Source organism: Amphiprion ocellaris, chromosome 3 (genome assembly GCF_022539595.1).
Source record: "Amphiprion ocellaris isolate individual 3 ecotype Okinawa chromosome 3, ASM2253959v1, whole genome shotgun sequence".
Taxonomy (NCBI): Eukaryota; Metazoa; Chordata; class Actinopteri; family Pomacentridae; genus Amphiprion; species Amphiprion ocellaris.
Window position 1 is genome coordinate 20,343,879 of NC_072768.1, and position 24,474 is coordinate 20,368,352.

Below are 24,474 nucleotides of genomic sequence, written 5' to 3' on the forward strand. Positions count from 1 at the left end.
TCGGGTCTGAGAAATGGCTCCATAAAGCCTATAAAAGTGTGTCCCTGGTGACTTCTGAAAAGTCCGTGGGGAAGGAAGGGGTCCTAATAAAGCAGCTCTGTCAAGGTATGTGGAGTTGTGGCTCAGCTCTCTGCTGTTTAACAGTGCTGCAGTTAGCAGTATTTCCTTATACAGAGTTTTGTTTTCAGAGTCAGGTCTGTAAACATGTTGCCAACATGATTATTTCCTTTTAAGAGCAGTGCATGTGCTGTAATTAGTTTAGAAATATTATTTGTGTTCACACGTATATTGTTTATTGAACATTTGAGCGGCAAATGTTTATCACTCAATGGTTCTCCAACATTAATCACTGAATGTTTTATTTAAACACAGGAATGCTTTGGCAGCTTAGTTACTAAGATATATACGAATACTAAGAAGCAAATTTTACTCCGCCAAAGAGTGCAGCGAAGTTATGTGGTGATCAGCGTACATTTGTCTGTTTGTCTGTCTGTCTGTGTGCAACATTACTCAAAAACAGACTAATGGATTTGGATGAAATTTTCAGAGAAGGTCAGAAATGACACAAGGACCAAGTGATTAGATTTTGGCAGTGATGCGGCTTATAGTCTGGATCCATGGATTTGTTGAAGATTTCTGTATCATTGCAAGATAGTGGCACGGTGTCACTGTAACCATGACCACAAGTGAACACTACATCAGCTGCCTGCTGACAATCACATGATTGAAATCCTGCAACAAATCGACCGCTATGGACTTATCGGGACGTATCCATCGGAAATGATTCAAGGAACAATTGATTAAATTAGGTTGTTTCCAAGTCCCATCAATTTCCGCCATCCGCTACATATTTAGGTCACACGATTCGGTATCCGATAATGTACACATGCATAACACACGCCTATGCTCAAGGCAAGGTCATTTTTAGTAAAGATTTCATCTGTCAGAAATGATACAAAGACTGAGCAGCCTTGGCATAGTACTGCACTCTGAGTGCTTTTCTTGTTATAAATATGTAATTGAAGCATTGATTATGTTCATCTGTGGCATTTTTGTCTTCTTTTTGTTTAAAGCACTCAAACCAGTGGGAGGTTGTTGGGGTAGATGATGGGCACACAAAGCCTAGACACACTGTGTCTAGTTTTTGTAGGTTAGAGATACTTAAATTTAGGCTACACAAGTACTATGTGGTTACATATGAGGAAAGTATTTTATTTTATTTTATTTATATATGTTTTTGGTCAAAATTAATAGCATGTCCTGTCTTATGAGCTAAGTGCTTTGACTATCAAAGTATTACCAAAAATGTACAATAACGAAAGAAATTTATTGTCTGTGAATGCTTTGCAAATATTCAGAAGAAACATTTTGTAGTTCATTATGCTGACATACTTTTTAGTGGTATTGTCTTTTAAAAAAGCAAATTATTATGAATCATTTGTAGAAGTCCCAACACTGTCAAACACAAGTTACATTAAAAGTGGAGTCAACAATTCTACTTTAAAACGTTTCTTGTCCGATTTACTGAATATTTTCTTATAGTAAGCTAGCTGTAGATTCTATCTGTGCATTGGCAGATAAAGGAAAATAAAATAATTTGCTTTTCATACAGCCCTGGATCTGTAAATGGAAAACAAACAAAGACAAAAAAAACAAAAACAAAAACTGAAACTTACCTAAAAATGTGGCGTGTAATTTGTAGACTCATAAGATGTGTCTGTTATTGTCTGCAGCCACTTATTACTTTTGTTAATGATTGTTCTATGGATTGTAATGAGGGTAATCAGTTGATTTAATTATAAAACAACTTTAATACAGAAATTCAGTAAGTTGTCTCATTTGAGAAGCCAAAACCACAAATGTCTTGAATTTTTCTGGGTAATCATTTCAGTCTGATTATCAATTTTCTAACAATCAATCAGTCAACAAATGACTTTATTAGATTTGTGATGTACAGCTAGTACAATATTACAGTCTCTCTTGTCACAGTCCAGTGAGTTGTTGACTGCACACATAAAAGGAAAATGAGCGATTATCACAAACACAAGTGCTATTGACCCTTGTGAGGGATGTAATTGCTGATCATGGTAATGACCATGTTGCCATATGGTAAATGGTGTTACACACTTAGAAGTGCTCCAGTTTTATCTATGGTTAACAACACCCTATCCTTCTTGTAATTATATCCTGAAGCCATTATGCCCTGTTGTAGTAGGCACAGCCCAGCAAAGGAAAGCAATGACCAACATACCCTCTATTTTTAGTCAAGCTAACCATGCCTTAACCATTGGTTACGCAAGTAGGTGGTTTGTTTGGATTTCAGGCAGTGTTACCATGGCAATGTGTAAAGACAAACGCGCATTATGTAGGATATCATTGCTCCTACTTCTGACATATTTTTTCAGTCTGTGCTTACATTAGTCAAGCCAATAGATATTAGACAGCAGCTTCAAGATATTTGCATGCGATTTAAGGATTTTCTTTAGTGAGCAGTACTATCAGGGCAGCAAAAATGAGCATCCCAGACCTTCTATTGTGTCTGTCAGGCACATCTTCATGCTCGCTTAAAAGATGACCGAATTCATTCTGACTCATCGGCACAGATAAGTCACAGGACACAAAGTCGACTGAACGTCTCCAATCTTCCTGCACTTGTGGTCAGCGTGTCTCTCTTCCCCATAGCTTTTCCGGACATGTGCTGCTAGATAGAAACCAAAAGAGGATGGAGAAGAGGAGGAAAGGGAGAGGAAGACAACAGGGTAATTCATTCGGTCGTTCGTGAAAGAGAGACGGACTCAGTTTCCTCTAAGCATTATAAATACAAGTGCAGTCAGTCATCAAATTATAGCCATCTGCATTGGCCTGAGACCAGGATTCTGCTCGACACACAATAAAGTAGTGTGAGGAGGGGTGTGGTAGCTGAAGGGGATCAGAGACTGTCCTCTTAGGTGGTTAAACCTCCACACACAGACTGACACCGAGTGTGGCAGCAGCCTCACAGCTCCAGCTTACACTCTTAAGGAGCAAGGATGATCCTTCACAGATAATGATGCCTTGTCAGCGGAATCACCTCGGCTAGATCCTATCTACAACCACCCACATGCCTGGAAGATGGAGAATGTAGCTTAGTGTTATGTTGCAGCAGAAAACATGCAGTTTGTGATGCACTGACCCCCTTCTAAAAGCCTTTTCATTGCTATGCTTTTCCTTCATTCTGTAGGTACGGATCCCTCTTTGCACACCTAATAGAAAGATGAGCAGAGAACAGGTTTAAGCAAGGGTTCAGAAACAATAGAAGTGTCACAGAGCAGGGCATTTATACAGATAGCATGTTGAAAATGTGCTTTTCCTACATGAAGCCTATTCTACACAGAGCTTTGCAGAGCTTAGCTGGGGAACTAATGAATTCCAGGTACACTGCAGAGAGTAAAGCTTTTGTGTGTATCATTAGAAAATGTGCTCCTTTTCCTGAAGGCAACAGCAGCAAGCTGAATTTGAACCAGAAAATCCCCAGGCAGAATTGTCTTGGCATCGCTCTCTCCTTCAGCTTTTTATCCCCATGCTCAGTGAACAATCCAACAAAAGCTCGGGTTTAAGAACCATGGAGCTCATTGCGATTTTCTTTGTTAATGCAATTGCCTGTAAGAAAAGATTCTGTTCCCCCATTTTTCAGTTTCAGCCTGGAGGCTCCTGTGCAATTAGTACTAGTCTTTCACTTCGAATACCTTAGCCTTACCAGAAACTCTCAGAACTGTACTCAAACAGCTCCTGGCACAAAGAGTAGCAGCTAACGACAATAGCCTCCAAAAAGTGACATTTTGAAAGTGAATGATGTGTAACTGTGATAATCTAATTCGATTCAGCAGTACAAATGACATTTGCATGTTCAGCTCCATTGCATTTGGAATTAGTGAGCTTGTTTTCATTGTCTTTCACTAGTTTTTTCCTAATTTCTTTCATTTTTGTTTGTTCAATAAAGTCAAAAGCAGTTTCCTGTGTCTTTTATTTCTGAGAAACCAAAATGGTGTTTCTTTGACTGCAGAAGACCAGTGTTTTTCCATAGTGCGGAGTCGAAAGTCTCTGTGTGTATTTGGCCCCGTGCTGAGACCGTTCATCACTGACTTTGTTCATGACAAGGCAGCAGCCTTGGAACCAAAAGCAAATACCGCTTAGTGACATCACAAAAGCATGGGCGTGATGATAAAAGCTTTGCTTTCGTCCTTGCTGACATCAAAATGATTGTCTTTGTTCACATTTCCGATGTGTGTTGCAGATCTGAGATGGAAGGGTTCATTTACAGGATGAAAATCCAAAGGACAAATGTACCCTTCAGTGTTTGAAGTTGGCAGCATGGCATTCATGTAGATGCAACACAGACACAGACTGCCCTTTAAAGGCACACACACACACACACACACACACACACACACACATGCACACACACACACACACACACATTTGCTCCCGTCTTGAGAAAATACTTTTTCCATTTATAGCTATGAATGTGAATGTTTAGTATCTTAATTTCTCCTCTTTTTTTCCCTGACTCAGTTATGTCTGAGAGGTTATTTTGTCAGATTTTTTTTTCTTATGGCATTAAGCCCACCATCCTGCTAGGCTACTGACTGCTACTGTTGATTTTGAGAGAATATTTTGGCCCTCGCGATCTCAAAGGAATGTTCTTGCTTTGCCACAGCACTGTCTCTTTCAGCTTCACTATTCTAAATATTCCAGAGCATTAGCATTGCATGATCAGGAGACTGCCTTCTTCGCTGTGTTCCAGTGAGTTTCTGTGTCTTGAACTATCACCCCTCTGAGGGCGAGTGGGTGACTAATGGAAAGCCCCCTTTCTCTATCTTCTGGCTAAGGCTATGGAAAACCCATGCTGAGGAAATAGGGTCTTGGAGGTGGTCCAGTTTAATTTCAGAGCATGTGCACTGGGAAATAATTGACTTCCTCCCTGGTTTACATTTTGTCAAGGGCTCAAGAGAGCACAGTCTGAGGCAGGTGGCTGAATTTGCATATCATTGAAAATGAGACAGCTCAAGCCTAGGAAATCCTGCACCCCAAGACTCTATATGCCCGGAAAACCTCCGTAGGGGTAATGAGTGATGTTTCAGTGAGAGAATCCCTTTGAGGCCAGAGGAGCTCCTCTTCAGCCAGGAGCAGCTGGAGGACACCTGATAATATAGAAATCAGTTCATGAGAAAGTTTCACTGGATTGTGAGACTCTGAAACAATGCTCATCTAATTGGTTTCTCCAAACTTCCACATTAGAATTCACTGAGTCGCCAGTCAGCGGTTGTAGGATGAGTTTATACTGTAGCATCTCTAGCAGGTGTCTTTTTGTGTTCTTCCATTTAAGCCATGTGATGCCATCACAGTGTAGAGAATGCAAATGATCAAGTCAGGCTCTTCCAGGTCCCCTACCAGAATTTGGTGTTTTTCCTCTTAAAATTATGAAAAAAGGAAAAACCGGTATGCAGTCTAAGAAAGGATATGTATGTGTTGGGAGAAACCTAAAGAATCACAGGTTTTTTCCTGTTACGTAGCGTTCCTTTGATGTCTAGGCAAACATGATACCTCTTTCTTATCTTAACATGTTATAACCTATGTTTGCTCTTCACAGAATCCTACTTCGGGGATAGCTTCTGCAGCTTACAAGCCTTCCAAGATGTCTCCACCTTCCACCTGTCACTGCAGATCAAAACGAGTCGGCGAAGTGGGCTGCTGTTCCTGGCTGCAGGGATGGAGGACTACCTGTTCCTTGAACTCCAAAATGGGAAAATACAGGTGAGCGGTTGACCGGGTCAGTTTTTTTTTTTTAAAGGCAGTGATGGCACCCATGTTAATGTAAACTAAAAGATTGAGTCAGACTTCAATAAAAATATCATTAAACATCTTGTTGTCCTAAAACTTAAACAAATTAAAGAGTTTTCATTAGAATGAATTAAAAAACTTAAAAAAAACAAGAGTCAATGTCATTATTTATTTTTCTCCATATGATGAACGAGTACGAGGAAAACACTTTTAAAATTAACCCAATTAGCAAATATAGTGATAATTTACATACAGTTGTAGCTCCACACATTCCATTTTTATTAGCTAAATGTGTGTGTAAATCCAGTGTCGAAATTAACCACTTCCATTTCCTTGCTCTCACCGGTGCAGCAGGTTCTGTGTTGTTTTGGAGCATAATTTAAAGCAGTGCTAATGCTTAACACATAAAAATGACACCGTTTTTATTATTACAGCTGGATAGTGATTTATTCCTCACTAAATCCTCCATACAGATATTGCAAATGGAATTAGCAGCTGCAGAGAGAACAGGTTACGAACAGTGTGACTCTGAATGTAGTTTCGAGATCATTCCAGCATCAAGGGAAGTGACACGTTTCATGATGTGTCACTCTGAAAACTGTCTAAATTGATATAATTTTTCTGTTGTCTTCACTAGATGTCTCATTGGAATGTGAACCATGACAGTTAACATCTATAATTAATCGCCTGACAGCCTTGAAAAGCAGCAGAATTAGCATCAAGTATGCTATACCAGTGATTTATGTAGATTCTCCACAGAAAGACAATATAGCTGTATTTCAAATGAGGTGAAATCTCAGGATATGTTCAATATAAAGAAACATTACTGTCCTTAGTGTTCTTCATCCTGTTTATTTAGTAATATGAGATACACTAAACGAAAAGACTCAAGATTTTGCAAAAAGTTATATTGCCTTATCTGTCAGGTATGTGTATGAATTATGGAGTTCAACATTATTTAAGGAAAAGATCAGATCTTTGATGTTATCACTGAAACTTCTGGGAACACAATCATTTTTAAATTTCAATTTAGTCACCACTGAAAACATACCTGAGTCATTTTCAGGGGTTTTATATACACTGCTTGGATGATAAATGTTATATATTATTATAAAAATGAAGCATAAATGCGAGCACTTTATGAGTCATGGAATTAAACCACCATAAATGGTAAATGAGAGATCCAGAATGAGCATACTGGAGTATTTAGCTAGTGTTAGTGCATTCAAACAAAGTTTCTTTTTCATAAATATTGATGGGGCAGTTGTAACCTATAATAATCCCTCCATTTCTAGGGAAGGCATTACCTTTAAACATCAGCTCAGAATCTGTATGGTGTGCACTCCAAATGCTGAACATTTTATATGACAGCACCAAAAGATATACATAAATAAATACGCTGTGCACCAAAATTTACATTTAGAACAGTTTCAGTGACAATGTAAGCTTTGACTAAAATAAAAATGTTTTGTTTTTCCATAGGCAAGGATGAACATGGGAGCTGGTGAGATAATACTGTCTTCATCTCAAGGAGTACAGCTGAACAACCTTCTGGACCACAAAGTCTTACTGACACTACAAGATGACAAGCTGACCATGATCATCGATGATCTGTTCCCAACATATGTTCCTGTGGACGATGATGGGGAACAGCTCAATATTGACCTGGGAATTTGGATTGGAGGAACAGGAGACCTGGATGCTTCCTACCTCAGCACTGCCATTCCCCCTTTCCGTGGCTGCATGACTGAGGTCAAATTTGAATCCCATCAGTTTGATATTCTTAGCTCAGCATTTAAACAATGCCATGACACAAAGGAATCCTGCAGTAGTGAGTTTGAGGCTGGAGATGGGGAGGCAACTAGTTTCATCAGTCCTGATTCCTTTGTGTCCTTCCCCACCTGGAGCAGGGCTAGTGGTGCACCAAGGACCTTGGAATTCCTAATGAAAACCACCATTGAGGATGCTTTGCTTGTTTTCCACCCTGGCCGAGACTCAGATTTTATTGCAATTGGTATTATGAAAGGCCATCTCAAAGGTATGCTGGACCTCGGAGGCGGTCCGGAGGTATTGGAGAATACCCAGGTGCAGCTGGATGATGATCAATGGCACAGAGTTAAGGTTCAGGTCAGTCAGGATTCTTTTGTTCTTAATGTGGACAGCCAGGCCTCTTCCCTGCCCCTTGACTCATCACAGAATCTGGACTTGGTTGGAAATCTGTACTTAGGAGGAGTCCAGGGGAAAATGAAGGAAGTCTTTCGTGACAGTGGGTCCTTAAACCATGTAGAGGAGGACATGACAGCTGAATCCTTCATTGGATGCTTGGGAGAAGTCAAAGTAAATCAGAAGGATAGGAGCCTACAGGACGCTTTAGTGACTAAAGATGTTCATGTCAAATGTGAAGGAGAGGACTATGACTACTCGAGCTATTATGACGTAGACACAACTACAACTTCCCCACCTGTCCGCATCCGATATGTCGATATCGACTTGAATGAACAGCACTGCCACCCAACAGACGACATGCCAGAGATATTCAGAAATGTAACCAAACTTCTAGATGTCACACCATTGTTTGTGACAGAAGGTGGAGAAGCTTTTCTTGATATCAACAACTTATATCCTACATTTGACCTCAGTGCTGCAGGAATGCGTCAGTCTCAGATAATCTTTACTCTCCAGAATGATCCTTGGTATGGCCTGATTGATATGAACATTAACACAAGGCGCACACAGAAATTCACTCTTTTGGACGTTGTCAACAAGAAAATCAAGTACATGCATGATGGAAATGAAAGACATGCAGATCAAATCCAGCTGGAGGTTGTTGCTCACAGTAATGGTTACCTTCCGGAATGTTTAAAAACTCCTCACGATTATGTCCTCCCAGTTGAAATTCTTCCCGTCAATGATATACCACAACTTGGTGGAGGAGAAATCACCATCACAGAAAATGGCCGGACTCGTTTGAGTCCCAGCCTCATCAAGATCATGGATTCTGACACCCGCTGTGATGAATTAGTAGTAACTGTAACCTCAGAGCCTTCCATGGATGCAGGTTACTTGGAAAATGGTCAGCAACCAGGAAGAAGCATTTCAGAGTTCACTTGCAGGGAGCTGAAAGATGGACACATTTATTTTGTACACAGAGGGGCTGGTGCTGCCGAACTGACCTTGAAGGTGTCTGATGGACAGTCGGTCAGCCATTCAACTACTTTTAAGTTGTCTGTCGCACAGCCACATATTACTATTGTCACCAACACTGGCCTTCTTTTGTCTCAAGGAAGCAATGCGTCCATAGGTGTTCAAAATCTGGCTGTTCTTGCTCATCCTCGTAATGGAGATATAATGTATAACATCACACAACCTCTGATGTATGGAGAATTACAGGTTATGACAAGTGATGGAATGTACAAGCAAGTTACTACTTTTCATCAATCTGATCTGGATCAAGAGCACCTTAGATACTTCAGCACAGACTCAAGTGACCAGGAAGATACCGTGGTAGAACGGATTCAGTTCAATACCCACCTGGGGCAGTTCACTCTCTGGAACAACACCTTTTTAGTGAAAATCGTACCTGCCCAAGTAAAGGTTTCTAACCTTGTAGCACTGGAGATGGAGGATGGTGAAGAGCAAACAATTGGACTCTCAGAGCTTCAGGCAGAAGTAAAAGGTAAAAACCCAGCTCCAGAAACTGTTAAGTACATCCTCGTTAAGCCTCCAACACTTGGTAGTCTCCAGTTGTCAGACAAAGAGTTGGTTGAAGGTGATATTTTCACCCAGAAGGACATTTTGGACAATACTGTTAGCTACAGGGTCAGGTGGCGAAGAGCTGTGGATAGCACAGACCAGTTTCAGTTCAGAGTATTTGCTGAAGATCAGTATTCTCCTCTGTACACCTTCCCAATTAACATCCTCGCCAATGCAGATGCTTCTGTTTTGACCATTGAGAGGCTGGATGTCTTGCAGGGTGGTGAGGAAACTCTGAACAAGAACTACCTCTGGATGCAGTCTCCAAGTTCTACAGATTTTGTGTATCGGGTCATACAAGAGCCAAAGTTTGGGCGACTGATAAGAGACTCCCCACCTGGAATGCCTAGATTTGAGGGAGCAATCAGAGTTTTTAGTAATGAAGATCTCCAGCTTAACAGGCTTATTTACAAGCATGATGGCTCCAAGACAAGCAGTGATGAGTTCAGCTTCTCAGTCACTGATCAAGGAGGAGAAGGTTCAGACAACCAGGAAACAATGACTGGTGTTTTCAAAATATCTATCCAGTCCAAGAACGAGCATGCTCCTGTGAGGGTTGTGGACAGAGTTTTCAATGTGGTCCGCCATGGTCAGCGCCTGCTAACAACTGATGTCATTCAGTTCAAAGATGATGACTCAGGCTTCAATGACTCTCAAATTGTATACGCACGAGAGGGAATACTGTCAGGAAATATTGTTGCAACATCTAATCCATCACAGCCCCTTTTCCGTTTTACACAAGCTGATCTGAGAGATAAGAACATCCTGTTCATTCACCATGGAGCGGATCGGGAACGATTCTCACTCCAGGTGTCAGACGGCTTCCACAAGACCACAGCACTGCTTCAGATCCAGGCAGGTGAGCCATACCTTCGGGTGGTGAACAACACAATCATTGTCATCGACCACGGAAGTACCAAGACCCTTAATACCACCCTGTTGAGTGCTGACTCCAACATGGACATCAGAGATGACAGTGAGATCAAGTTCCAGGTTACGTCTCCACCCAGCGATGGCAGGATCATTGTGAGTGGGATTGAGGCTACAAAATTCACCCAGGAGGACTTGAAGAAAGGAGTTGTGTCTTATGAGCACAATTATGAGAGCCTGAGGTCCAAGGACTCCTTCAGCTTCACTGTCCAAGCAAGAGGACATTCCGAAGAGGGTACATTCAGGGTTAAAATATTTAAACAAGGTTACCTCTCTGAGCCTGAAGTCATAACCAAGGAGATCATCATTTCCTTTGACGGAGAGCACACCATAATCGACCAGGATCATCTCAAGGTAATGTTTGCTTTCTAAAATATGTTATGCGACACTGGTGTTTTTTTTATTGACTGTAGACTTTTGCATATGATCTAAAGTCAACAAATACACTATTTAAATTAATTTGCTTTGCTGATGTTTAGTTCATGCTGCACACATTTGTTTTTCTTTAACCAGACAGATCTAATATTTCTACAATTTGGCAATAATTTTATGACAGAGCTATCATTGTCTTGAAAGTTTATTTTCTCTTTGTGGAAATGCCCTTTCACGTGACTCGCCAGGCATATTTTGCTGTTTTGTAACCCTGCCTCTAATCTACATCCTAACCACATGAAAGCAGGGCTAAATACGATTGTAGAGATGCTGCTTTTAATTTGGTTTATGTACTAAATTACACTCTATTAAGTGTGGAAAACAGAGCACCAACGATCCCCTGAGGAGCTTCCTGAAGCCCACTGTAATTTATAAGATGAGTCTGCTTGCACTTCATCTTGAAAGCAGTTAATGAGGTTTGAATTGTTGATCTATTCATATATGCTCTCTATACATATATATCCTGACGTTCAAAATAATGAGGAACTTTTCAGAAAGTAAAATAATCTTTCTTTTTAAACTTTAGGTTCACAATAGTGTACTTACGGTAAAAGTGCGGCATTGACTGCTCAGCACACATACTACTGAAATATGAACCGAACAAAGTCTTGACAGTATGGCCTTTACAAGAAGTAAAATATTGACTTGGCTTGTAGGAGATTTTCCAATGTGTGTCTTGTGAAAAGTAGTATGATTTTGTGAAATATTTTCAAACACAAGCATGACTGCTAAACACTCCAAGGCTCCAGGCTCCAGGCTCCAGAGAGCTGATTAAAACTTCTCAAAGTGGGATGACCATAAATCTGCCTGTGTGTAAATCTGCAGCTTGGCCTTAAATGTTCCCAAATGTCACAAATGTCTTTTTAAGTCTCTGTTCCCAGTGCTGTCTGACAATGTGTCTCAACTCCATATCATACATCGTAGTAGGGCCATTAAGTATACGCTTTACAGTTGTGTACTAAAGTTAACGCAACACTGTTAAAATACTGTTTTATTAGAATTAGTGTACATTCATGTAACATACTGTGCCTGTTCAAATAGAAAATGATAAGGCAATTTAGTCTAAATGCAGCTTTGAAGGAGCCAGTTTCGAATGAAAACTATTTTCCAAAGTTTTATTAGTCAGTTTGACTTGTTTTGCCAACTGTTGCTGGAGAAGTTGTGCAGTCGTCTGCTATTTTTGTCAGCAGCTCTGAGCACTTTTCCGAGAGGAGAGTGGGGTGGGTGGGCCACAGCAGCTATGTAGTCATGTTCACAGGATACTTCAAATTTAGCTGTTGTATTATGGATGCCAGTAACTTCAGGTGTAGTTGAACATGGCAAGAATTTTGTAGTTTTCCTATTCACATAAAGCATATTTAGAATGAGTATAAGAAATCAGAATGTGACCCCACCACCAGGAATGGATATGTAGGCTATGCATAGTCACAAAAGCATTAAACCTTATTCAGTGTTTGAGCCTTCCAGGGGTGACAACAGTAAGCAAGATCAATCCATGTACAGTAACGGAGTTGAGTCTGTCTTACCTTATTTGACAGAAATCTATTGATTTTCCAGTTCTTTCAGACCATTCGATCCACTTAAATGAGCATCACTGCTAGTTTAGCTCGATACACTACTACAAATTAGTGCATAACTGCGTTCGTAACAAGTCTGCTAGACACGTCTGTAAGTTTATCATTCATTATAATGTTAAAAATGCAAATTACTAGTGTGTACCTTTCTCTTTTAGGTGGACCAAGCTGATATTCTGCCCACAGAAATGGTGTTCACAATTAAACAACCTCCTCGACTTGGTCATGTGGTCAAGCTGACAAACAGTTCAGACAGCACGGCCTCACCTGTCCTCGACTACATTCACTCCTTCACCCAGGAAGACATTGATCAGGGGCGCATTCTCTACGTGTCTGCATCCATCCAGGTTCATTGTCATCTAATGTATTCTGCTGTAATAAATCAGATGTGGCAGCTTGCTCTCTTTCATATTCACAATGAGAATAAAATCAGACAGCAGACAGCCACAGTCTCTGACGAGTCTAAGGTACAAGGTTTATTTTTAGTGCATCAATAACTTCAACTTTAACTCTTTCAGGGCAGCGACGCCTTCACAGTGGACGTCAGTAATGGTTTTACCACAGTGGAAGACCTGGACATCACTGTGAACATAGTTCCCCGGCTCATCCCCATCCAGACCTTCAACTTCACTGTGAGGGAGGGCTTCAGCAGAGTAATTAATACAGACATTATAAACATCTCACATCCCTTCTACAGCTCAGCAAACATCGAATTTGTTGTGGAAGAGTCACCACAACACGGCGACATCCGCTACCAGGATGGAGATGAACTTTCTTACTTTACATGGGAGGAGGTACGTCGAGAAAATAATAAATAATTTCACATTTTCCAACACCAGATATCATCATAGACACTTGAAAAATCACATCTCACTGTCACTTCATTGTTTCTCACCCATATAGTACTTTTGACATACATGATTGCAGGAGCTATCTAAAGGTGAAGTTGCTGCTGGTATTGGCATGATTAGCTGCTGGCTAATGAACAAAGTCACTGGCTATTTGCTTGATGCCAAAAGAAGCAGCTCTTCTGCCATATACGTGTTATTTTGGCATTATTTCCAGTACCAATACTGTGCTTCCATTCTATACACACATTTGCCAAGAATGTCTGACATACATATAAAAGATAAAGAAATATATATATAAAAGAAAACCTGCAGACGTAATCGTCTCAGATTTTTTGAAAAATCAGTTTTCCCATTTGGCTTCTCTTGCTGTTTTCTAAGTTCCATTCAAAATTCTGACATTTGCTTTAGTCCTGCTTATTGGCAGATAGACGCCATGTAACTGAAGACTTTATTTACCAATTGACTGGTTCTACCAAATGGTTAGCGTATGTGTGCCGCATGCATTGCCAAGTCCACCAAAACAAATTTGATTCTCAGTCTAACATTATAAGAATTGAGCTGATTATACTTTTTTCAAAGAAGAGTGTTCATGAAAAGCACCTGATTTTCATTTGAGGAAAAATTCATAACATGCCCAAATTCGAAAACATCCCAGACGAAGAAAAAAGTAATCCATGATTTATCCGCATCTTAATGCCTCCAGGGAGGACAACAACTTCCTTTCATAACTAGATGACGGTGGTTGTTCAGGAGGATTACCACTGTGAGGTGTCACTGTGGAACTTTCCCCCGGTTACTACTCAGCGCTGTTTTGGATTTGTTGTGTTGTAGCAGATGGAGAGGGGTGGGAGATTCTGGGAGCTATCTGGTCTCCCTCCATGTGCTTCAGAACACCCCAGCTTTAGGAAAATATGAAAAATGCATGAGTACTTACTGGTGGAAAAACCTCATGCATTCTGAATGGACCACATAGTTTAGTGGAGCTAGTTAGACACATATCTTATAGCTCCTACATCTAGCCCTGGTCTGCCCTGACTCTGCTCTGCTTTGCTGAACCATTGTGGAAAAACTGACGAGGCCTTTGGACTGCCTGAAGCCAAAATAAACTGGCCCGGTGTATTCCTATAATAATGTGTGAGAGCAGACAAACCTCCCGCGCTTTGCAACTGCCAGACTCACTCATACTGTCTCTTAAAGATTCGAATGCACAACTCGAATGAGTCGAGTGCACAGCAGTGAATGTTTATTGACTGGAGACACAAAGGAACATGGATATCATCATAAGCCACTATGGAAATAGAAATAATAAGAGAAAAATGTTTTCTTTACATTGCTTTGTGTGATTTTATGTGTGCACTGTCTGCATTCTTTTCTTTACTGTTATACTCGGACACAGTTAGTTATCCCAAATGAGAAACACAGTGAAGAAGAAACGTCCAATAAATGTCCACAGTTGAAGAAACACTGGAACCAGGCAACATATGTTCCAAAATTAAAGTCGGATGTATGTGTACATCTCTGCACTTGTGTGTTTTTCCCTCTAAATTCAATGCTGTTTAAAGCTTGACTGGGCAAGTCACTGGACACTGGACTTACTGGTCTGTATACAGATCTACATGAATGCCAACCACAAGAATGTTCAGTGACTCTATTTGCCATGTGGCACAGATGTGTAACGTAAACACAGAATCCGTGTCAGACAATAAAGTCGTGTATACATCCAATGATATGAAACACTTGTTCTTATAGGCCTTTCTTTTAATCAGGTTCAACTCTCCATCAGGTCTCTATTAAGTCCTCCATCTGTGGTAACCTATTAAAGTCCACACTGTCCTCTTTATTTGTTCACCAAGTACAAAATGTTTTCAAAGTGAGCAAGTTTGTACAGTTTATACAAGCGATTTTCAAAAATACAGTAGCCACACAGAGCCTGGCATTTTTTCATCAATCAAAACTGAAAGTAAATCATTTATGCAGCTTGCCAACACACACATCAGTCTTTCTCAGAGTTGGCCACGTGTCCAACAACCACCCACTGTTTATTGTCCCAGCTAGCAGACTGATTGTCTCGCTGACTTTCCCTGATCGGTAATGATGATGGGGGTTGTTATTCCAGAAGGATACCAGTCATATGGGATCCATTTGGCACTTCCTGCCCTCTGAAGCAGGTCCCCTTATCCCAGTGGTTTACTGGTATTTGTCTAGAAACAGTTCTCACTGTCTTCTTTGCAGAGAAGAACTTTGACTCTTTGCAAATTTGTCAGAAAGAATCAGGAGAGAAGATGATGTACGTTGATTATTTGATCCAGACAGGAATAAAGGACTGTGTGCAGAGTCTTCTTCTCTGTATGCAGAGAGTCAACAGAGTTAGATGGACTCAGCCACAAGTTGCTGTTTTCCATCTAGCTCACTTGACAATGGGTGACTGATTTCTTTGTGCATCTGGTTTCTCTCAAGGTTTGGTCCCATAAGGGAGATTCTCCTTGTTCCTGTGCTGCTGTCAGGCTTCAAGACCTGATTATAGTCTTTATCTCAAACTTTGAAAAGCTGCATTATAGTATCTACTTAGAATAACAAAACAAAAGACATAGTGTATAGTCTACGCAGATACAGCAGTACATTTTTTTATTTTTGTCTTATTCTAAAAGCATAGACCTTTTAAAGTAATAGTTTTGGAAAATAGTTTTATCTGTTTTCATGCCAAATACCTGATTCTCATATCTGTTCATTGAATATAAGCTTACAGTGGGGGGACAGTTAGTTTAACTTAACATTAAGACTGAAGGCAAAGAAACCAGCTAGCCTAAGCCCATCCAAAAGAAAAATAAAATTACCAGAACCTCAGAGTCCCATTAACATGCTCTATGTTGTTTGTTTAATCTTTGCTAAAGACTTCTCTTTATGATAAGCTAGACAGCATGTCTCTTGGCTAATGTGGTATAGTTAACATGCAGACCTGACTGTGTTATTTATCTTCTGATCTAGCCCTTGGCAGGACAGTGGAAGAGCATATTTACAGACTGCTTTTTAAAGCCAAAGTCACAAAGTGCAGTGTAACAAACTGCAGTTGCGAGCAGCTCCATCCGTGCTAGTTTATGTTATTTATGACTGTATTGGGTCCTCAGCTGTCCTCAGCTTATAAAGATCAGGCAAGGTAACAGTTCAAGTGGACTGAACTTCATTATGAAGAATAAGCCCCCTGCTGTATATAGACACCATGTGGAATTGAAAGGGATGTAAGGGCTTCTCTGGATATTTAGTGCTGCATTCTGTAAAGCTGGAGGTCTCACAAGAAATTGACTTTTAAAGATGAAAGCTGGACAGGTCAGGATATTCAAATTTAAGTTGCTTAAAGATTTGGCCATTTAACCCCTAAAAATCTATCTTTGTGGATCACAGTTACACTTTTAGAGCTTTTTTTCACAGGAAAATAACCTCTTAATGCCTTGAAATGGCTTACAGAGTATGGTAGCTTCCTCTAGAAACTGCAGATGTATGAACCCTGTCTCTGTCTGCACTCACCTCTCCACTACTTGCTGCAGCTCAGGCATACCAGCTCACCTCCGATCAAACACTGGAAAACTACACAACACAATGGCAATTTGTGATATTGGAATAATTCAGACACACGTGTTCAAACCACAAAATAATTCTGATGAAAAATAATGATACAGAAAATTGACAGGATTGGTTCCTTAGGTTTGTTACATCAGAAGATTGTAACAAATGTCATTGGTACACTACAGTTTCAAAGTGGAAACGTTCAGCCATGGTGTTGACTGCTTATTTTGCTGATCATGTGTCCTCTAGCATATAAATAACACCATATGGACCTGGTAATGATGTAAAAGACTTGTCTTACTGAAAGTGGCCTTTAAAGGTCAGATTCCAAACTCAGTGGTTGCTGCATTTCCCATAATGCAAAAAGCAGCATTTTCTTGTTACATGCTCCCTGTTGAGGAAGCGCCCACATGTTCAGTTTGCAAAACAGGCTTTCTGCTATAAATGTGTAGAATCCAAGCCAAAGTCGTGATAATTCAGGTCCTCCAGAGCCACCGGAGACATTAGACAACTGTTTTCACAGGCTGAGTAATAATGAGTAATAATTCAAATGAATTGGGAACTGACTGTTGTGACTATAATTACAAGTGTTCCCCTTTTAAGGGAAATTGCATTCATCTGAAAACAATCACACTAATTAAGGAAATGAGTTATGGAAGTCTTGAGGTAGAAACTATGACATGAATTGAAGTTTCTTCTATATATCAGAGTTTATCTACGTAAGTTTACCAGGATGCAGTCACTCCCTGGTTTCTCAAAACTAGTGTCCCTTGTGTTGAGAGACACAAGCACACTGTAAAATTTTATTCCACCTTTTAGGCTCCTCATTTTATTATGTTTCCTACCACTCAGATCTGATTCAGAATTGAGTGACAACTGAATCTTTTTTGTTTCCTGCAGATGAAATCTGGACAGATCTACTACATGCATGACAACACCGAGAGCACAGAGGACAGTTTTACACTCTCTGCCTCGGCTTATGAGATTGAGCGGCGGAGCCTCCCTGTCACCATCTCAGTTACTGTCATCCCACTGAACGACGAGCCCCCAAAACTCACCCGTAACACGGGACTGGAGGTAAGGCTTTGCTCTTTGAAAGCACACGTTAGCTGTTACTTTGAGCTTTCCTCCAATGTACTCAGAGCTAAGCGAGCTAGAAAATGCTGCTGGAGGAAACCTTTTTATAAATGTAAACATTTGTTAGTTGGCTGCTCTTTTCCCTTTAGTATATTTCACCTGATGAGAATTCAAGTTGACCACCACCTTTCCTTCAGTGTTAAGGAGGAAAGAAACTTTTTATTGCAGTGTTTCAAAACACAGGAGAGAGAAGAAACTGTGGAAAATCTAATTTGCTTCCCTACAGTTTATTTCAGGTTACTTTTGTTTTTTCTTCTCTGCTGCAATATGCCTGCAAAAAGACCTCATTTGACTTGAGCATGTGTGATTGACAGGCTGTAGACATTCCCACCTGCTCCAGACTTTGCATGGTTGGTCTGATGCCCAAACCACACAAAAAAAAAACCTGAAAGAACGTCAGATTAATGGCTTTATAACAGTTGATGAGATTCTCATGTGTTGAGAGGAGGTCAATTCATAAAACCTACCCCCTAGCACTTTATGTTTTGCTTTAGTTTGATTTTCTGACAAAATAGCATGCAGGTTTCCCACAAGAGAAAGATGAGATGAAGACACCAAAGGTGCTCTGATAGCATCAATCTAAGCTGACATGGAATCACAGTTCTAGGACTTAATGAACTCTGAATGAACTCAGTGGACTTTACTGATCTTTCTCACATCCATACTGGATAGTTTCAGCTGCAGCTACAGTCCACTGTCATGAATCCTGTATGAACTGAGGTTTAAATTCACTTCACGCGGCCAGTAAAATAAATGCAGAGAATTTTTACATAGACACAAGCCTCACATATGATGACACATTCTACACAGTGGACTGCACAGCATATTTATTTTTATAAAGAGCATAGAAGTGATTTAGCATCTTCTCAGCTTGACTGTTTGGAAAGTAAAGATGCAGAAAGTGAATCATGTAAGTCACGTAACGATAAAAGGGCAATGATTCACTGCTGTGTGCAGGCAATTAAATTTCAGGCAGAATTTCATCTATATGGTATCTGTACGCTTATAATGCAGTTCCAGATTTGCTGATATCTCCGTTTCTCTCTCCCTGCATCCTAAAGATATTTATTTAAGCAATACTGTAAATGCCCCATATTGAACAGTTAAATTTGATTAAACCATGAGATTTCGATATTTTTGACATATCTCAGTCAGCTAATATTTTGTAATTTGTCTAATTTCTGTGCATAACTCTAACTTGAGAGTGTTATATTTCACAATGAAATTCAGTTAAATGATTGTAATTGATGTGTTTTAATAACTGCCCATCCCTGAGTTAACATAATCATGAATAGAAACACATGTGATCATTGGGTTTCAAGTAAACTTAATGGATAAGGATTTTCTGCACAAGTGTGGTTGGATTATATGCTTCCTCTCCTCAGTTAATTCTGATAACATTAGTTAGTAGTGTTGGCTCGTCTCGACTGAAGGTCTTTACACATGCACACTGGCTCTGTGAAAAAGCTTTCTGCTGCGAAAAGAAAAGGTGTGTATTTAACAGCATCCTTATCTGAGACAATCTGCAGTGGGCTCACGGTGTGTTTGTGTCATGAAAGAAAAGTTTTGAAGGATAAATAGAGTAGATTCTACTGTAAGAGTCGTCAGGCAGTTGGAAAAAGCCAGCAGTAATCAGCTCACAGAACTGGAAACAAACTGTGTCGTTCAGCCCTCCCTGCTCTGCCTGCGGCTCCTCGTCTCCCTGGCAACCTGTATTTTTGGAAAACCAAGATGGTCGACGAGACCGCGGCTTTTCTGGCAGAGTGAGGGCGGCTTCCAATCCCTGCGACTCCTCCGCTGCGGCTGCAGAATGTAACATAATGATATGTGGATGTCTAACCCACACAGAGCCGGGGCTGGCCCGGCGGCACTTGGATTGATTTAAGGCAGGAAGTGTGTGTGTGTAGTGACCTCTGCAGCAGATGATCAGACATGATGGCTAACAGCGTTGTGCTCAGGCTCTGCTCAAGCTCACCATTGATCCCAGTATGTTGGGTACAGCTGGTTATAATTAGAGTTTACAGTCTGTCTCTGTTTCTATGCCTATTATTAATTTGAATAGTGAATAGTTGTCTATCTGTCTGTCTGTCTGTCTGTCTGTCTGTCTGTCTGTCTGTCTGTCTGTCTGTCTGTCTGTCTGTCTGTCTGTCTGTCTATCTATCTATCTATCTATCTATCTGTCTGTCTGTCTGTCTGTCTGTCTGTCTGTCTGTCTGTCTGTCTGTCTGTCTGTCTGTCTATCTATCTATCTATCTATCTATCTATCTATCTATCTATTTGTCTGTCTGTCCATCTATGTATTAGCCTTTGTGCAATTTCACATTCTCTTTTGCAGCTCTTACAGCTGTATCACGATTCTAATATCTCGTCTTTGAAGGCTGCCTTTGTCCCCTTTTGCTAAGTATAGTAATTTTGTTTCGTCTTTCATCAAAACACAAAGCAGGACAGAAGACCTGTGGCTAATCTCCGTCTGAGAGAGAAATGTCATGCAGACGAGGAGCTGAAACCAAAATGGATTTCGTAATATCACTATATTCTTTCTGGTTGGTGCTTTCCTGCAGTCCGTCCAGCTTTAGCTACCACTCCCCGGCATAGACTTAGGAACACACTAGTGGACCTTGTACCTACACCGTCCAAGATTTCAGATAGTTTTGGATGCAGCCTCAGACATCTGGCACCCCTCACAGTCTCAAACATTTAAGAGATAGTGGTATCCTGTTGAGTCACCAGCAAACGAAGTCATTTGCCTATGGCTGCTACTTCATTACGGCCTCCAAATGAAATATCAGCCATTGTGTCCAATCAAATTGAATTTGCAGTCCATCCTCTTAGGTGCTAACTGCATTGATTGTTATATAAACTATCAATTTGCAAGGCCATTTTCAGATTACCTGCCCTAGATTTTACTGCTGCTTCACTGATTTGGGGAGTGAGCCAATGTGGCCATCTAGTGTTAAGCACTGAGAATTGCACCGTAAAAACTGAACTGATCTAGTGGCAGCAATACCGTGAACTCACATCACTCTTTTCAGTTTTCATGAAAGCAGTTTTATAATGTAAATTCAGTAATCTGTTGGGGTTTTAAATTACCTTTTAATATGTCTTTCAAAGAAGAGGCACATTTCAAAAGAGTATAATTATTGCTGCTTTAGTAACTCAGTGAAATTCCTCACTGTAAGGTCACTTCACATTTTAATCTATTTGGAATTGAATGGAAAATTAAGTCACAGAAAATGCTGGCAACATGCTGCAAAACCAGTTAAAGGCCTTTGACTGCTATTCTTCAGGAATTTTAACATCCCACCCAGGATCAGACCTTCTGACATTAAAAGCGAGTGTTAATTAGTGCGATTTCATATACTTGTTAACTGTAGCAGCTCATGTTTAAAAAAGTCCAAACTATTGCTGGATGTGTAATTCACAGATAATTTGCAATGAGGATAATTTAAAATAAAACAAAATGTGGTTTGTTAGACGTTCCAGGAAGGAGATTCTAAAAGTATCTCTGTGTGCTTCAGGTTATTCAGCTCTTATCTGTAAATTATCAGTAACTAGATCAATCTGTCTCCTCGCAAATCCGTATTCTAGACCAACAGGAGAGTTTCTCTTCTGCCTCTATGCTCAGAAGTTGTTGGATGCCCGAGGTTACCCAGATTAGCATTCACCTCGGCTGCACTTTCATTTCTTTGCACCCCATACCCTTAACAAACGACAGTATACTCTTAACTTTTACTGCAACACCCCCTGAAAATGTTGTGTTTACTAACCTGCAGTGGTTTAATTTCTCACCTTGCTGCAGTGATGTTACATGACCACATGGCATTACCACCAGAAGTGGTTACAGGCGCTACGAAGCACACTTCTGACCACACTCATCAGGGACACTGCATGTGGTCAAAGGAGAAACAGGCTTGAAACTGAGTGTTAAAGTTGGTCTGTAAAACTTGGAGCTTTCTTGGAATCTATTGGGAAGGTTTGTGAAGGATTTTACAGTTGGGATTTAATTGTGATATGTTTGTAAAGGTACAGTAAACAAATACTAAGCCTGAGGTGACTAAAGCCTTTTGTCTTGTGGCTGCGGTTTTGTTAGCACAAACCATTCTCAATATTAACATCGTATCTCCTGTTGCTTCTTGCCAGAAGCTTCTTCCCCCAAAATCTGGGACAGCACTAGCTCTGTGAGTAGTTTTTGCCTGCAACAGTGTTTCTTAATGCTTAGAAATTGGCCAGGTGGGTGGTGCTATTATCGGCTGAGTCATCTCTGCATACTGTACCATTTCAGGACAACCAGAAGGTCTATCTCTGAGGGTTTCTGTGAGGAGAGAAATAAAATAGAGGGGTGGACATGCACAGAGCAGCTGTCTTGTCCTTGGTGCACGGGGGAAAGTGGGTGTTCTGCCTTAAGGCAAACAGATCTGTGTCCACCCTCTCTAACAGAGTCCAGATTTGGCTCAGAATGTTTGGGTTAGTCTGCACTCACCCACCATCAGTGTGACCCTGAACAAACTATCGGGCCCTGCTTTCTGCAGGACTGAAAAAAACAAACTGCCCTGGGGAGACCGAGATTCTCCAAAGCCTCATATCACAGGATCTCTGCAGGATTGAACAAGAAGGTGGATAAAATGCCCCCCTGTTTGTTGATGTAGGCTGATATGATGCTGTTTTCAGCTCAACGGAAAATATTCTTGCACATTTTCCTGGGCAGGTTACCTCCAACCTGTCATGGAGGCATCAGACACATAAGAGGTTATCGCCCCTCAGAGGTGTTCGTTTTGACACGACCAGACCCTCAATGGTTAAACAATCATCAATCCCAGTCACAGTCTGGTGGAGACACACAGTGAGTTACAGGTTTAGTGGAGTCAACCCTTTAAACAGTCTGCAAATCTAAGAAGTAAACCTCCTCAAGCTGAAGGTCCAGGGATCATCCCTAAAATTAAATGCCTGCTTACTCCCAAACATGAGTACCCCTGCTCTCCACCTTCAGGTACCTAAATCTAAATCTGAATGACTTTAAATTTAGTATGAAACAGGGATAAGAAGACATTTTAATATACTTATTATTTACACTGATGAAACCACAGTTAGACGTCTAAAAACCTTTCAAATAAATGAACCTGGATACCTGGTCACCTTTCGGCCTGCAAATTACCAAATTACTGCTCATCCTGGTTGACTAAGCATGAGCATTATTCTTGCAGAGATATTCAACATTCATTTTATAATATCATATTGTGCTGTAAAGGAACACCAGATACTCCTGCAACCTGCTGCAGCCAGAACCCACATAGTGTAAAATTGAATATTTGTCTTCCTCATAATGGCACAGTTTGTTGTTTAATACAATCCTACATGTTGTATTAAATTCTTTCCACTTATGCGACATACTTCATGTTGTTTTTGTATTTTTTTCTTATATATTACACCTCAGCGCATACAAATACTGAGGTCTTGCAGTGAAACAGGACTGTTGATTTCACTTCTGCTCAAAGCCTACTTGTCTTTGAACTCGTCACCAGCTATAAAAGTTATTTGTGAGGAACAAAGGCACTATTGAGTGGCAAAAAAAAAAGAGCGAGAGAAAAGAAGCACAGCGAGTGTAATGATGGATTACGACTTTGAACTGTTGATACTGTGTGTTGCAGCGATAGAGCTTTGATGGAGCGTCAAACTGAATAGGATGCTATAAGCAGTGGACTGTAAGACAACTAAATTATACACTTCACAACCCATTTGTTATACTGGACAAGTCTTGAGGAGTCTGAAATACTAGAAATGACACAGAGGACTTAAAAAGACAACATTTGTGTGGTTTTACAAGAAGATGTCAAGATTAAACTCACTTTAAAAGTGTAAAACATGAGGAAATGGAGCAGGGCTGTGGGGAACGCTGGTTAGTCGATCAGTCCACTGCTTTGTTCAAGGCTAAAATACATGAACGGTCCCTGGATTTTTCCGGTATTGCCACACTAAGACTACTATTTTTTGAGGAGTTATGTCAACAAATAACTGTATAATCTGGTACAAGATAACAACTTAATGTAGATGATCACTTAAAATCTGTATTTAATTTTATTTTGTTCAATACTTTTCTTTAATGGACAAACACTGAACACACTAAACAAAGGTTGACAAGGTAAACATTGTACCTGCAATATGTGCAATTTATCCTTTTCACTGTGAACATGTTAACACGAATGCATTGGCATTTAGCTTCAAGCAACAAAGTCCCCAAATACAGTCTCACAGAGCTTTATATTTCATTTCCAGGCATTTTACCACTATAGTGTGTCTAGATATATATTTTAATTACCTGGAGAGTAACTTAAATAATAACTTAAATATTTAGAGTGCAGTTACAGTAAATTACAAAATAAATCCCACCTTAAAGCCCTTAAGAGCTGAAGCTGTTAATG

General features: G+C 40.3%; 1 protein-coding gene across 1 annotated transcript in view; it reads left to right on the forward strand.

Annotated features, from left to right (window-relative positions):
• The window catches only part of cspg4 (chondroitin sulfate proteoglycan 4), a 72,038-nt gene that overhangs the window by 33,886 nt on the left and 13,678 nt on the right, over positions 1–24,474 (forward strand). The window contains exons 2-6 of the mRNA XM_023297260.3: positions 5,630–5,793; positions 7,303–10,857; positions 12,668–12,856; positions 13,028–13,303; positions 17,822–17,998. Of these exons, the coding sequence (XP_023153028.3) occupies positions 5,630–5,793; positions 7,303–10,857; positions 12,668–12,856; positions 13,028–13,303; positions 17,822–17,998 (4,361 nt within the window). The remainder of the gene's footprint in view (positions 1–5,629; positions 5,794–7,302; positions 10,858–12,667; positions 12,857–13,027; positions 13,304–17,821; positions 17,999–24,474) is intronic.